The following is a 14,719-nucleotide window of genomic DNA, read 5'->3' on the forward strand; positions in this document are numbered from 1 at the left end:
CTCTGAACCCCAAAGCTTTCAAACCTCTTCTCTAGGAAGGCTCTTGCCCACGCCCCCAGCATGGAGCTACTGAGCCCTGTCCCCATCCCCGTGTCGGAGCAGCACTTACAGTTTTGTACATTTTGTATTGCAGGTTGGACTTGGGGCTGAAGACCTTGTCTGTGCCGGAAGAGCCGAGAGGTTTTATGATCTGAGTGAGGAGGAGGAAGTCGTTGAAGAGAAAACCATACAGCTCCTTGTTACTCTTGGCTTTATAGAGCTTCCCACTGTGCAGGAACTTGCGTGGTCCCAAGCAGTTTGTAACTGAATTAAAAACGAGTTGCTGCGAAAAGTAGAAGAAGAACAACAACGCACTGTATAAAGTGAAACAATCGGGGCTGCCCTGCAAGAGACCAAATACAGTTTTGAGTCCTGGTTCCAGTCTGTGTCACAGGGATGACGAGCGATGCCTCGAGCATGACAAGCAGTGCAAGTCACAGAAGGCTCCGTGAGAGTCCCCTTGAAGGCAGCCCATCAGTCACAGGGGCACGGCTGGGCAGGCAGGGGGAAGCCAAAAGCATCTGTGCCCCCTTGCCACGCACATGCACCTCCAGGAGTGGGACTAGGCCACGGGGACCTGTCCTGGATTAGCAGCAGCTCTGCAAACAGCCTCTCCACAGGCTGAGCTTCCTTAAGGGCTGGATTCTGAATTGTGTTTGAATTTCACCCCTTGAAATACCCCAAAGGATTCCAGATGGCCACAATACCCCCAGTTAGAGCTGCTGACCACTGGGACTGGCACAATCCCAGATTCAGCCGGGCCTTGTTAGGCATGAGCAGAGTCTTGCCCTTGCCTAAAGTGCCATTTTCAGGTTTATTTTCACCAGGGAATGGCACAGCTCTCACCACCCTGGGCAGCTGGATCTGGGGTGGCTCCTTTGGCAGGCTGGAAACCCCTCGGACAGACAACAGGGAGAGGCTGGACTGTTCCCTGCCATGGGCTGGAGGCTGCTGCTGGTGTTGCGGTGGCAGCAAGCACCACAGGCTCTTTCAGGGTATGGATTTGCTGTTCTGGGGCCAGGCAGCACCTACAGAAGATAAAAGCAGCCCCTTTCCTTCAGGCAGTGGCTGGCAGACAGCTGACTGTGCTGACATTGTCACACACGTCCTTCTCCCAGGACAGTCAGACTTCCTGAGGTGAAATGCAATTTTTCTACTTTATGAACCAACCAGTACTTGTTATTTTTTTACCTTTTAGAACTGAAAACTCTGAAAATCAGCTTGTGACCTGTCTGCCTCTGTTACCTCCACCAACAGGAAGGCCATCAGAATATCCTCCCTCCTTTTGCAGGACATACAAACACAATATTTCTAGAAACTTATCACATAACCATAAAAAATAACATGGAATGGGAGGCAGGGATTCTCTCTGTAAAGTCTCCAGAGACTTGAGCAGTATTCTTGAGTTTTCAATTGTATACAAAGCTTTATCACAGAAAATATTTCTAAATATTTGGTTTTTTAAGCACTCCAAAGTGGTCAGGTGCAGCTTTGGGGTGGGATACAGCAGTCCCGTAACCAGTGTACCATAAAGAACTGGGAAACTGGGAAGCTGTGGTTCCAAATTGCAGCATTGAACCCGGGACTGGTCCGGAGCCAGGCAACCAAGCAGGATTTACCCCGAGGGGGCAGGAACACGAGCAGCAACCAGGATGACGTGCAGGAGGGAAGGGAGCCGAGGACAGGTGGGAGCAGGGACTGGGACTGTGGGGTTGACTGGTGCCCGTGTGCCCTGTGCTGCGGTGCCATGAGCGAGCCGTGGCTGGTCCCGAGCGAGCCCCGTTACCTCGGAGAGGCCCTCGCACTGCACGTGGGCCTGGATCCACTCCAGCCTGTCCGAGTTCTCCTTCTCCCGCACGCCCTCGTTCACCTGCGAGCACAGCTCCTCCGCCTTCTCCAGGGCATGCTTCAGGTGGCTGTGGTCAGGGTGGTTCTCGGGGGTGTTCTCTATTATCTGCACACAAAGAAACCCAGCACGAGGCTTCTGTCACCACAGCTCAGCTGCATTCGCTCTCTCAGCCCCACACTTCCATTCTAGGGCTTTATTTCCAGCCAATATGTCCCACATTAATTTTCCTCCTTGAAAGACATGAAAAATGGGAGACAAACACTTTGTGGGAACAGCTGGATTGCAGGCCTGCCTGCACAGCCTTTGCACCAGGACACTGCTGGCTCCTCAGACAGAAGCACACACATTGCAGCCAAATACAGAAGCACAGCCACAACTGCTGAAGGAATCCCTGAAATGCCAACATCCAGTTTGTAATTCCCTGTGAAAGCCTTGGGCCAAGTTCCGTGGCATCATTTGGGATGGGAAGTGTTAAGCAACAAATGGAAGTTAGGAAAGGGCTGGAAGTTCTCCAGCACCATCAGCTGCACAGGGAGGGGGGGAACCTGCAGCAATCCAGGCTCAGCATCACCTCCCAGCCTGTGGGGAGGGAATGGCACTGTGGGGAAAGCCAAATATGAGCACAAGGTTGACTTGTTGCTTCTGTTCTCTGAATTCTAAGTTTTCATTCAGCACTCACTGCCTTCTGGTTCTTTGGGTGCAAGTTTTACACCCTTTTTTAATGGAAACACCAAGTTGTTTTGCTAAAGCCCAAGGAATTATCCCACTTTCTATACTGGAATCGAGTATTAAAGGACACCCCACATTCCCCAGCACATCAGAAATCTCACAGTGACAAAGCCTGACACAAATAAGGAAACAACCTCGTAATTAAGGTATAAGCAAAGCAGCACCAAACCCATCACGTGTGCAAAGGAACGTACATTTTTAATTATTAGTGGGTATCTGGTTACCCGTTGCATAGGCTTTAGTAGAAAACTTGATAGTGGCATTCCTTTACAGCGAGGATCCATTGCTAACCTCTGAAACATTAGAGAGGTAAAATCTGGTTAGTCAGGTGGTTCAAACCCTGAAAAAGGAGCTCCTCCAAGAAAGGAAAAGGGAAGGCAATAAATGAGCACCAATCCTCAGCTAAATCTGCTCTGAGATCACAACATCAGAAGGAGAATTCCTTGTGGTTTTTACAACACTTCTTCACCTGCCTTGTCTGGACAAGAATCCCAGAATCATCAGGGCTGGAAGAGCCCTTCAGGATCATCCAGTGCCTCCCCAGCATCACCCCAAACCCTGTCCCCAAGGGCCACATCCAGAGTCCTCTGGGACACTCGCAGAGACAGTGACTCCACCACTCCCTGGGCAGCTCATTCCAGTTCCTGACCACCCTGTGAGGGAAAAATATTTTCTCATCATCACCCTGAGCCTTTCCTGATGCAATTTGAGGCATTTCCTCTCCTCCTTTCCCTTGGAACACGGCAGCAGAGCCCGACCCCCCTCACTGCCCCTCCTGTCAGGGACTTGTGCAGAGCCACAAGGTCCCCCCTGAGCCTCCTCTGCTCCAGCCTGAGCCCCTTTCCCAGCTCCCTCAGCCGCTCCTGGGGCTCCAGCCCCTTCCCAGCTCCCTTCCCTGCCCTGGACACGCTCCAGCCCCTCCAGGTCCTTTTTCAAGTGAGCGGCCCTCGAGGTGGGGCCTCGTGTTCAGCAGATGGGCCAAGTGAAAAGATGCACAGAATTCCCAGGGGTTGCTGCTTCTCTTACCTTGACAAACTCCTTGAACTCGGGCACTTCATCCGTCTTCTGCTGGATGAGGGCGGCCCCGTTGAGCTGGCAGCTGCAGAACCTGATGTAGGGCTGCATGTGGGGCAGCTGGGCCGTCAGGATGTCCCCGATCATCTTCACCGGCATCTTCTCCCCGGACATCTTCTTCCGCACGCGCAGGGCCCTGAGCAGGAGCAGGGCACGGGGGTTGGACAAAGAGCCACTCCTCAGTTATGGAATAAAGGGGTGGGTTCTTATTCATTATTGAAACCCAGAGAATGACAAATACATCAGCCACAAGATTTACTGCAAGGATACAATAACCAAGGCTGCACCCTCAGCCAACACCTTTCCCTCTCATGGTCACTCAGCTGCTGTTTGAAATTAATGCAATGTCAGATCAGAGGTGATAGAAAAAGGTAATTTCCTTTTCTATTAGTTTAGAAAGAGAGCTACTGATGTGTGAGGGAGGGAGGGAAAACCCCCATCACTTCGACCTCAAAGCTAGTCCCAGGTTTTCACCTGGTTTCCTAAGGAAAGGTTCTTTGTCATTTGTCCTGTCACCACCACAACTTTTCAACTTGTGAGCCATTTTCAAATACATTTTACAAAAAAAAAAAAGAGATACTACAAAGCTGTAAAATGCCTGTAGGTACAGTGAAAATTAGCAGCTCAGTAGGGAAAGAGAAGAACTTTATTAATGCTCTTGCTTATCAAGGTGAGGGTTTAACCCTCCCCTCACTCAGTTTCCCTGGCACTGGGTTTCCTGGCAGTGAGTTGGGTGCTGGGAGCCTTTGGAGAAGGGTGCTCTGGGCATGAATCCTTTGGGAACCAGGCTCTGTTCAGCACAGCCAGGTCCCAGCCCACACTCATTAAGGGAATGCCCCAGCCAGCTTGGCATGAGGGAGGTTCTTGGGCCTTGGTTTGCACTCACGGACAGCAGGACTGCGGCTGGGGCTGCACTGGGACAGACGCAGGGCAAGTCCTGCCCTGTGGGAAGCCTTGGCAAGTGCTGCTCTTCAGGGGAGAGGAGGATTTGCCTTCTGGAGCACAGGAACAAAGTGCAAATGGCAGAGAACTGCTGGGTTCTTCTCAACAACTCACAGCAAACGCTGTCCAAGGTTTGCTTTTTCCCACAAGGAGAAACACGGGGCCTTTCTGGTTAGGATTTGTGTAAGTGGCAAATATTTTCATGCAGCTAAAAGGAGAAGCAGGGGGAGAGGCCCAGGATTCTGTTTTTGTTAAGTATGGGGGGGAAAACCAACTTACTTCAGTAGTTTTATATTGCACATAATCAGCTCCTTCCAGTTAACAAAAATCATGGCAACTTCTTTTTCTGTGACCAGCTCAGATTCCATCAGCGGCTTCTGGAAGATCTGGGGAGGCAGAAATGAGGCCATTTAGAGCATACAGGGTAAGTACAGACACACTTCCAGCACACTCCCTGTCCCAGCCAGCCATCGTGTTCCCTGGAATGGGTGGGATAAGGAGACCCTCAGCTACGAGGGGCTTTAACAGGGAATACTCTGAATTTGTAGGGGTGGTGGTGTTAATTCTGATCTGGATAATCTGTTTGAAACCTGGGAATTTTAGCCAGAAGTCTCCTGCAAAAGACTCCAGAATTCCTTTGATAATGCAGCCGAAAATAGGTTTTCCTTTGGACTCTTTTATGGAAGTTCTGATTTCTCTGAGTGTCTCAGGTTTGCATGTCTTGAACTCTTCTTCAGAAAAGGGCTTTGCTTCTCTGTCAAACGAATTGTCCATAGTTGTCTGTACTAATTCCTTTTTTTTCTACCTCTAAAGCCAATCACAGGAAGTGATAACTGAGCCCCACTGCGAGCATGGAAAATGTGCTTCATTTAAGAACATTTGATTAAGTTTCAGAACTTGTACATGAGAAATAAACACTGAGAGTGAGGAGCAAAAAGGGTTTGCTAAAATGATACCTCAAACATCAGCATTTTGCTGATGGTAACACAAGGGACTGACACGGTTTGCACCCACCCACACTCACCCACAGCTGTATCTGTATAAACACACACAAATGAGGATTGGACAGAGAGCCCCCAAGGGAGGCAGAGCCAGCAGGGAAATGCAATAACTGCACAGTGCAAGGACTGAATTGGTTGAGGGACAAGAGTGGCCCAAGCCTGCAGAGCTGCCTCACCTCTGTCACCAGCTGCAGGTCATTGACGTAGTTCTCCTCGGTGACGATGAGCTCGTGGATGTAGCCCTGCCTCTTCCTCTCCGTGGGTGTCAGCATGTCCAGGAGGTGCAGGTCTGCACACCCTGCAAAACACAACAGCACCCTGGGCTTTACTCACAGCTGTTTGCAGAGGGATTCAGGCCTGTGGCAGCTACAGCAGCACTGAGTGACCAGGAACTGCTGCCTGTTCGGTCACTTAATTATCGTTCACATGGCACAGTCCCAGCAAAGCTTCACCTCACAGTGACTCCAAACATTCCATTTAGCACCTTTATTTTATTTATTAAAACAAAGGCCATCCCTGAGTGTGAACTCTTCCCTGGTGGCCAAGCTTAAAAGTCCCCCTCACCCTGCCTGCCCATTCCCAACCTCACTCTGGAGGTCCCCGACCCCTTGGGTTGTGTCATTCCAATCCCACATGGATGGCTGGCAATGAAAAAGAGGGGAAAAGACTTCATGTGGTGTGAGGAAAATGCAGAGGCATCCCAAAGGGAGTTAGGGAAGAGCTGCAGTGACCCTGACGCTCCGAGGGGCACTTTGGAATGATTCCCTCAGATGATGGATGGCCTAAATCCAAGGTTCACCTTTACCCTTCTGGTCAAAGAGATCCTGCTCAAGAAGGGCCTGCAGGGCCTCTTTACTTCTTGACATTTCAGTTAAAAACTGCTCCTAAATATTTGAAGGGCTCGAGCCAGGATACACAAAGGTCACTGGAGATCCCCAGATTTCACTGATTTCTGGGCCAAGCCAAAGGGGTGGATTTTATTCTCCTTTATGTTTAAAAGCCCAGGAAAAGGTTGTCACTAAGAGCTCATCTTCCATCAGTTTTGTCCTTTCATTGTTGCAAACCTCCCTTGATCCTTCCCTGTAGATGGGAGGATTTTTCTATCAATTCCACAATCTCACTTTTTGTTTTCTACTCTGAATTAGACAGAACATTAATTCCGTCCTTTCTTCTGCAGGCCATTATTTTTTCAGCTGAGCCTAATCAAGTTCTTCTGAGACAGGAACACAGAATGTTTTCTTCTAGTTTTTGCTACTTCTCTGCACGAAATACAATGCATTTCAAAAAGCAAAGTTCATTTCAAACAGGTGGAAAACGTTTGGCTCTGAAAATTATCTATTTCAACTATTTTCACACAACCAAAACTCCCCAGTTGAATTCTTTCCCTCACCCCTCAGCAAATCCAGTATATTTCCCATGGAGACAAACTGTCCTCATGGAAACATCAGGCCCCAGGTAACTCTTTCAGTTCTTTGCATATAAAGTCAGTACTTAGGGAGTATTTCCTGCATTTCTAGCTTCCTGAATGGAGCTCAGACAATGCCACTGGAAAGGTCCAGGTGTATCACCATTATTTCCATGGAATACCAGCAATTGCTGCTTTAACTGATCTGGGCTCCTGAAAGGGGAATGATGGATTTGACTTTAAAATAACAACAACAAAAAAAAAAAACCAAACCAAACCAAACCAACCAAAACCCAAACAAAACCAAATGGAACAAAGCCAGAAAGGGAGATACAGACAGTCAAGGCAGTTTCCTCTCTGAGTCTGAAGCTGGGAAGGGATCAGGTTGGAAGCTGGGATCAGGTTGGAAGCAGAGGCACATTGATAAGGCTCCCTTGAGACACGGGATGTCACAGCCCTTCACAAAGTGCAGCTGAAACTTTGCTTGGAGTAAGAAGCAGATCTGGAGAAATATCAACTTTATGCCAAAACAATGAATTTTTGGGCCCTCTCAAAAGCCAGAAGTTTCCTTTCTGTTGAATAAATGCCTGATTTCAGAGCTGTTTCTTTGGTACCAAGTAAACCAGAGGTCTGAGAAACAGGCCCAGTTCTCCCAATGCTTCATTAGAAGTGAACCAAGTGTTTAATTACTTCTCCCTGGGGAAGCTCCTGTTCAAAGATGTGACAACTTTGGTCTGAAAGTGATTCCCAACCCCCAACCCCTTGGAGGAAGCACTGACATTTTGAATAATGAACCATTTTAGTGGCTCCCTTGGCAGCCAGCTGGGGTGTGAATGGGCTGCTCTGAACCATGACAAACACTCTGCTTTTGGGTATGAAATATTTGGGAAAGAAGCCCAAATCTGAGTAGAACATGCAGGAGAGACTTTTCTGGTATGGGGTTTTCTTTGTGAGGTGCACAGGTACAGAGATTTTCTTGTCTTTGTATTAAAAACACAAATTAAAACTGGGTTTCTTTCCAGGTGGAAATGTCTGGCTCGTTTTTCATGGATGCCAAAGAGTTTTGGTGAACTGAATTCCACTGATCACAGAATCATGGAATGTTTGGGTTGGGAGGGATCCTAAAGCCCATCCAGTGCCACCCCTGCCATGGGCAGGGACACCTCCCACTGTGCCAGGCTACTCCAAGCCCCAATGTCCAGCCTGGCCTTGGGCACTGCCAGGGATCCAGGGGCAGCCCCAGCTGCTCTGGGCAATTCTTTGCTTCAATCCAGTAAAGCCAGGAAAGGATGGGGAAATGACAATAATTAACTTGGTTTGTTCTCAGGAGTGTGAATCCATGAATTCTGCTCCTCTGGCTGGACTTGGAGAACCAACAGACAAATGCTGTAACTACAAATCTGTGCTTTGACCTCCCATCACCACAGTCCCTGCAGATTAAAGGGCTCCAAAAATGCAAAAAATCACTTCAGAGTAAAGATATTGTTCCTCTTCCTTACAAAGTCAGCCCTGAAGATCTGCGTCTCCCAAGATAAACATTAAGCCCAAAACAAGATGCTGCTTTTTGGGGAGGGAGGTTCTGTTTTGGAAATCACTGATCCACATTCATGGGCACAGCTGCTGATTCCTTTTCATTGGGGAGGTTTTCTAACCAGTGCCACTGCCAGATTTCCCTGTAAGCCTCGTGCTGGCCCAGTCTGTAGTGAAAAGGTCACAGGAGACAGGAATCTGTCCTGATAGAGGGAACCAGGAGCAGGCAAAAATGATGTCACAGTTTTCCTCCAAATTCTTAAGGAGAAGGGAACAGCACACCAGGAGAGCAGCCCTTCACTCAGGTAAATCATACATGGAATCCCAGGATCCCTGAGGCTGGAAAAGCCCTCCCAGCCCAGCCAGGCCCAGCTGTGCCCGATGCCCACCTTGTGCCCAGCCCAGAGCACTGAGTGCCACCTCCAGCCCTTCCTGGGACACCTCCAGGGATGGGCACTCCAAACCTCCCTGGGCAGCTCTTCCCAAGGCCTGAGCTCCCTTTCCATGGGGAAATTCCTGCTGCTGTCCACCCTGAGCCTGCCCTGGCCCAGCCTGAGGCCGTTCCCTCTCCTCCTGTCCCTGTTCCCTGGCAGCAGAGCCCGACCCCCCCGGCTGCCCCTCCTGTCAGGGACTTGTGCAGAGCCACAAGGTCCCCCCTGAGCCTCCTTTGCTCCAGCCTGAGCCCCTTTCCCAGCTCCCTCAGCCGCTCCTGGGGCTCCAGCCCCTTCCCAGCTCCCTTCCCTGCCCTGGACATGCTCCAGCCCCTCAAGGTTTCTATTGCAGTGAGGGCCCAGAATTGGACACAGCCCTAGAAGGGCCTCAGCAGGGCTGAGTTATTTAAATCACAGCATTTCAACATTCAACCTGCTTATCACCTGTTTCAGCTGCAACCAATTCCCCTTAAACCTTGTGGGATGGACCCTCCACTGAGAGACCATCCCAGGCTTTTGCTGAGGACATTGTCTGGGATCAAACAGAGCTCTCCATCTCAAGCATCAGATGCCAAATCCCATTTCTCAGCTATTTTCAATGATTTCAGCACGTTTGGAATTTCTCAACCAGACCAGTGTACCCATTTCCTGTTAGAGCAGAGCACTTCCCCCTGAGGTGCACGGAAGGACCTGGAAACGAGCCTGGGCAGTCCCACTTGCAAAACTCAAAGCATTATTTAGTGGTGGAATCGCCCTCTCTAGAAGTGTTCAAAAAAGGTGTGGATGTGGCACTTGAGGATGTGGTTCACTGGTGGTGGTTCCAACCCCAAACATTCCATGAATCAGTGATTTTACCAATCCCTTTCCAGAGGCTGCTTGAGGAGAATAAAATCCTACATGTGAAGGCAAGAATGCATCTAAAAATGTAAATCACAGAGTTAACCAAGCCCTAGAATGGTTTAAAACACATCAGGAAACTAAATCTCACCTCTGAGTTGTGACCCAGGACTGTTCTGAGCCCCTGGGCACTCAGGGCACAGAAGGAGCAGAGTCACGAGCAGCAGCTGCGGGTCCAAGTGGAAGGAACTGCACAGCCCCATTTTACAGGGTATTCCACAAATAAAGGGGCTGTGCAGGCACTTCACTTGGAACCAGGAATGTGGGAACCAAATGCAGTATTTTAAATGTTCCAACCTTTTATCAAACACTTTATTATTTCTTCACTTCCATCTGGCAGAGCTGGGCAGCTCCGATCTCTGCTCCCGGGGACAGAGAGAGCACCCAGGGAGCGGCTGGAGCTGGGCCAGGGCAGGGTTAGGTTGGATTTTAGGGAAAGGTTCTTCCCCCAGAGGCTGCTGGGCACTGCCCAGGCTCCCCAGGGAATGGGCACGGCCCCGAGGCTGCCAGAGCTCCAGGAGCCTTTGGACAGCGCTGCCAGGGATGCCCAGGCTGGGATTGTTGGGGGGTCCGTGCAGGGCCAGGGGTGGGACTGGGTGATCCCTGTGGGTCCCTTCCAGCTCAAATTAAGTGCTTTGCCCATTAAAGTCCCCAGGTGGGCAGTGAAGTCTTGGTGAAAACAATTTTCACCAGCACAACCTCCTGAAACCCTTCCCTCAGGATCTGGAACCCAAAGGTCATCTCAGCACCATGTTTGGCTAAGGAGCAGTTTGTTATCCTGTTGTCTGTATCAATTCAACTGATGCAATAATATTTGAGGTATACTGTCCCTGAATTTACTGAAGTTGTCTAAAATAAAGGTAAAAAGAAGCCATTTGTCATCTGAATTTACTGCACAAAAGTTGCTGTTTAACAAGTAAAATAGCTGGAGTCAATAAGCACAAAGAACTAAAAAGTGCTTTAGAGACAGAGGACAAAACCAGAATTTCAGTTATTTTGGTTATGGGAATAAAATGTGCTCAGTGAGCTCATGGGGACACAAAGTGAAGCCACTAAAGCTCCAAAAGAATTGAGGTTTAAATAAAACTGATCCTGAATATAAACCAAAATGTTCTTGATAAAGCCCTGTTTCAGACTTGGAGTTGTCTTGGACGGATTTCAAGTATTGAAAGGAACAAATTCCCTGAAAGAACATCCATGGGAATTCTTTGTCAGCAGTTGAATACAGAGGGAATTCCCATAAACAGGAAAAACAGTGAAGAATAAAATCCAGCACTCCTGGGAGCGTCTGGAATTCCAGTCTCCTCTCCATCCCTCATGTGACAACTCCTGTGCAATGGGAGAAGGCACTTGGCACAGGGCAGTGAATATGAAGAACCAGTTCACAGAATCCCAGGATGATTTGGGTGAGAAGGGATTTTTAGGATCATCCAGTGCCACCCCTGCCATGGCAGGGACACCTCCCACTGTCCCAGGCTGCTCCAAGCCCCAGTGTCCAACCTGGCCTTGGGCACTGCCAGGGATCCAGGGGCGCCACAGCTTCTCCAGGCAATCACTGCCATCCTTCCTGCCTCATATATATGTATTTATATTTGTATCAAAGACAAATGCAGTAGAGCGGTCACTGCAATGCCTTGTTCCCTGCAGCTCAAGGAGAATCCCTGAGGAGGAGGAGGATGAAACATTCCCTGCCCAGCTATCAGAGCACCCTTAGGGACTCCAGTCATGGAGAAAATAAACATTACAGGGATTCCAACAACGTCTGTCACTTAAGCCACAATGGAGTGTCTTTGTCTGGGACTCTGTAAATGAGGTTATTTTGCTCCTGGCACAACCAGTGCCTCATGTGTGTTCAAGTTGGACACCAGGAGCAATTTCTCCATGGAAAGGGAGCTCAGGCCTTGGCAGGGGCTGCCCAGGGAGGTGTGGAGTGCCCATCCCTGGAGGTGTCCCAGGAAGGGCTGGAGGTGGCACTCAGTGCTCTGGGCTGGGCACAAGGTGGGCATCGGGCACAGCTGGGCCTGGCTGGGCTGGGAGGGCTTTTCCAGCCTCAGGGATCCTGGGGTTCCCTGTGAGTTACAGAGGGACAACTCCAGACTGTTCCTCCCAGGTTACTGCAAAGCTGCCCCCAGGAGCTTTTAGGACTCAGTGATTTTGAAAGGCTCCAGTCTCAGCTCTTGGAAAACCCAGGTTAGAGAACCTGCACCCTGCAGGTCACTGTAGGAGCTTTATTTTTCTTCTCACTTGATGTAAAGAGAAAGGAAAAAGCAGTACCTGAATCCCCTACAGCTGAAGAATTGTAAATATTTCACTACAGATTCAATATGCAGTTCTGGCCTGAAGTCACAGGACCCACAACGTCCCTAAGGGCCAATGCTTTTAGTCAAATCCGTTTTCAACCCAGCAGCTCAGGATGGGAAAAGAGAGAGATCCTCTCGTTCAAATAGCAGTTAATGCATGAAATATTGACAGAGTGGAGTGAAATCTGGCTCCACCCCCTCTGAAAGCCAAGCACTGAAAATCACAACTGGGATGTGCTGTTCCATTTCTGCAGTTGTCAGCAAATGGCCATGATGGAGAAGAATTATTTTTTTATAGTAGAAATGAAAGATGTATTACTATTTCAATACTGTCCTAAAAAGAAGGAAAATCTAAGCATTTGTGCATATTTTCAGACTCCAGCTTCTGGCATAAAACACATCCCAAATCCAGGTAAACCCATGGCAAGCCTAAGAAAGAACATTTAATTTATCTATTATAAAAACCAAAATCAACTGATTTGTACCATGTAGATAGGGACTCAGAGAATCACAGAACATCCTGAGCTGGAAGGGACCCACCAGGAGTCCAAGGACACCCCAGCAATCCCCCCACCGAGCCAGAGGGGCAAAAGGCTGCAGATAAACCATGATGAATCTAAATAATCACATTGAAATAATGTTCCAAGAACCCAGGCAGGTGTCACTGTGAGGGGAAAAAGGCTCCAGGCTGTGCTGGTGGCAAATCCCTCGGTGCTCTCAGGGCCCGTGGCGAGCTCGGTGTGACCCAGCAACGAGACAACAAACACGTGTCGGCCTCTTTTGTACGAAGGATTTAATTCTCTATACACGGAACTAATTGGAAAGGCTGTATTACAGTTGTTAAAGCTGCAGGTTTTTATATATTTATATAATTTACATTCATAGTGATGAAATACTGAAGTGCAATTGTATAAGGAGCTTCACTTGTCCTTTGCACCGCAGGACGGGTTGGGAGCGGGGAGCTGGGCTGGGAATGCTACAGGCTGCCAGCAGGAGCTATGGGAGAGTGAGACACATAAACCAGGACGTAACTCAGTGGTAAATCGTTAGTAGGAGGGCTCTGTTGTGCTTGAGGCATTGGGAGGAGGGCACTGCCAGCACCAGCATTTCAGCAAGAGCCGGGAACTAAGGCTGCAAAGACAGACATGGCTTGGCTACAGCACAGCTACAACTCCACCGAAAGCTCCATTTCATATTAATTTGTATAAATTCCACAGTCTAGTTTAAAAAAATGTAAACATTGGAAATTAATTGCAGGGAGATAGTTCTATACATTCTTTCTTGTCAGGAAAATGACTCGTTCCGAACGTGTTGTTCCACAGAAAGCACAACTGAGAAATCCAAGTGCCCGTCCCCGAGGTGGCAACCACGGGGGGAATTCTGCCACCCCCAGCAGGGAACATTCCACCCACTTCTGACCCGGGAATGCGACAAACCAGGGGACAGGACACAAACCAGGCTGTTTGCTAACTGTTTGCAGCTACAAGTAATGTGCAAAATCAAATGAACAGAGCTGGGTAAAACATCACTCCAGGTTTGTCTCTGGCACGGGAGGAGGGCATTTCTCCTCTCCACAATGGGTTACACACTCAACAACAACACCTGATACAAACAGTACAGTAACTACAACAAAATACCTGGAACTGGGCACATTTAAACTTCCTTAAACTGATTTTAACTCCTTCTGCTCTTTTGTAATTTAAAAAAAAAAAAAAAAGAAAATTAAAATAATAAAAAAAAAAGAGACATATTGACAACACTGGACAAGTGAACAATAAAAAAGAAAGATACATAAAGTCTCCAATTCATGGACATTTGGAACAATTTTAATAGCACATGCAGCATTCCTTGATAGTGGGTCTTTTTGCACAAACAAAATTGCAATGAAGAAATTTAATTTATACTTTTCCTTTGAAAGGCTAAAATATATCTTTTAAAAAATAATTTTTAAAACTACTGAAAGCACCTGTGCGAAGGTGGAAAAATTAGTTTGGTAACTCTGAAAGCCACAAAAGGACCCACTATCCTCTGATTTTTATTTTTTGTGTGTGTGGTTTTGTTTTGTTTTGTTTGAATCAGTTTAATTTTGTCGGTAATTAACTCAACCATTGCGATTCCATGCAACTAAATGTCAAATGAGGTAAAACTGCTGTGCAGTGTGTTCTTGACTCAGAAGGCAGTAGATGATCATGCTGGAAGCCACATGATCAAGGCTGCATCTCCCATCATCCCTCTGGGCACTGCTATGGGATAGTGGGTCTCTTTGAGGACTTTCAAGCCTGAGTGGGGGATGGACAACATATGATTCCTAGAAAAAGGAGGAAAACAACACATAAGCAAAACAAAACAATGAGCAAATTCAAGCTAGGGAAATGAGGCAGGCATGGCAAGGCATGGAGCAAAAATGATCGGGGGAGGGGGGGGACGTGCTACGGGGATGGGAACGAAACCAACCAAACAGAACGGGGGGACAGAAGGTCTTCAAAGAGACTGGGCCCGGGGCCCCGAGGGGCAGCGCGGGG

At 48.4% G+C, this 14,719-nt stretch overlaps 1 protein-coding gene across 8 annotated transcripts in view; it reads right to left on the reverse strand.

Annotated features, from left to right (window-relative positions):
- Positions 1 to 14,719, reverse strand: part of ITSN1 (intersectin 1) — a 101,697-nt gene that overhangs the window by 6,100 nt on the left and 80,878 nt on the right. For 5 of the 8 annotated variants that reach the window (XM_048292081.1, XM_048292116.1, XM_048292099.1 and 2 more), the window contains 6 exons: positions 5,811 to 5,932; positions 4,913 to 5,019; positions 3,644 to 3,869; positions 2,812 to 2,910; positions 1,826 to 1,993; positions 110 to 322 (listed from right to left, as the gene is read on the reverse strand). In XM_048292081.1, the coding sequence (XP_048148038.1) occupies positions 110 to 322; positions 1,826 to 1,993; positions 2,812 to 2,910; positions 3,644 to 3,869; positions 4,913 to 5,019; positions 5,811 to 5,932 (935 nt within the window). Of the gene's footprint in view, positions 1 to 109; positions 323 to 1,825; positions 1,994 to 2,811; positions 2,911 to 3,643; positions 3,870 to 4,912; positions 5,020 to 5,810; positions 5,933 to 12,972; positions 14,506 to 14,719 lie in introns of those variants that run through there. The other 3 variants (XM_048292112.1, XM_048292106.1, XM_048292129.1) reach the window with 2 other exon arrangements.

Source organism: Corvus hawaiiensis, chromosome 2 (genome assembly GCF_020740725.1).
Source record: "Corvus hawaiiensis isolate bCorHaw1 chromosome 2, bCorHaw1.pri.cur, whole genome shotgun sequence".
Taxonomy (NCBI): Eukaryota; Metazoa; Chordata; class Aves; order Passeriformes; family Corvidae; genus Corvus; species Corvus hawaiiensis.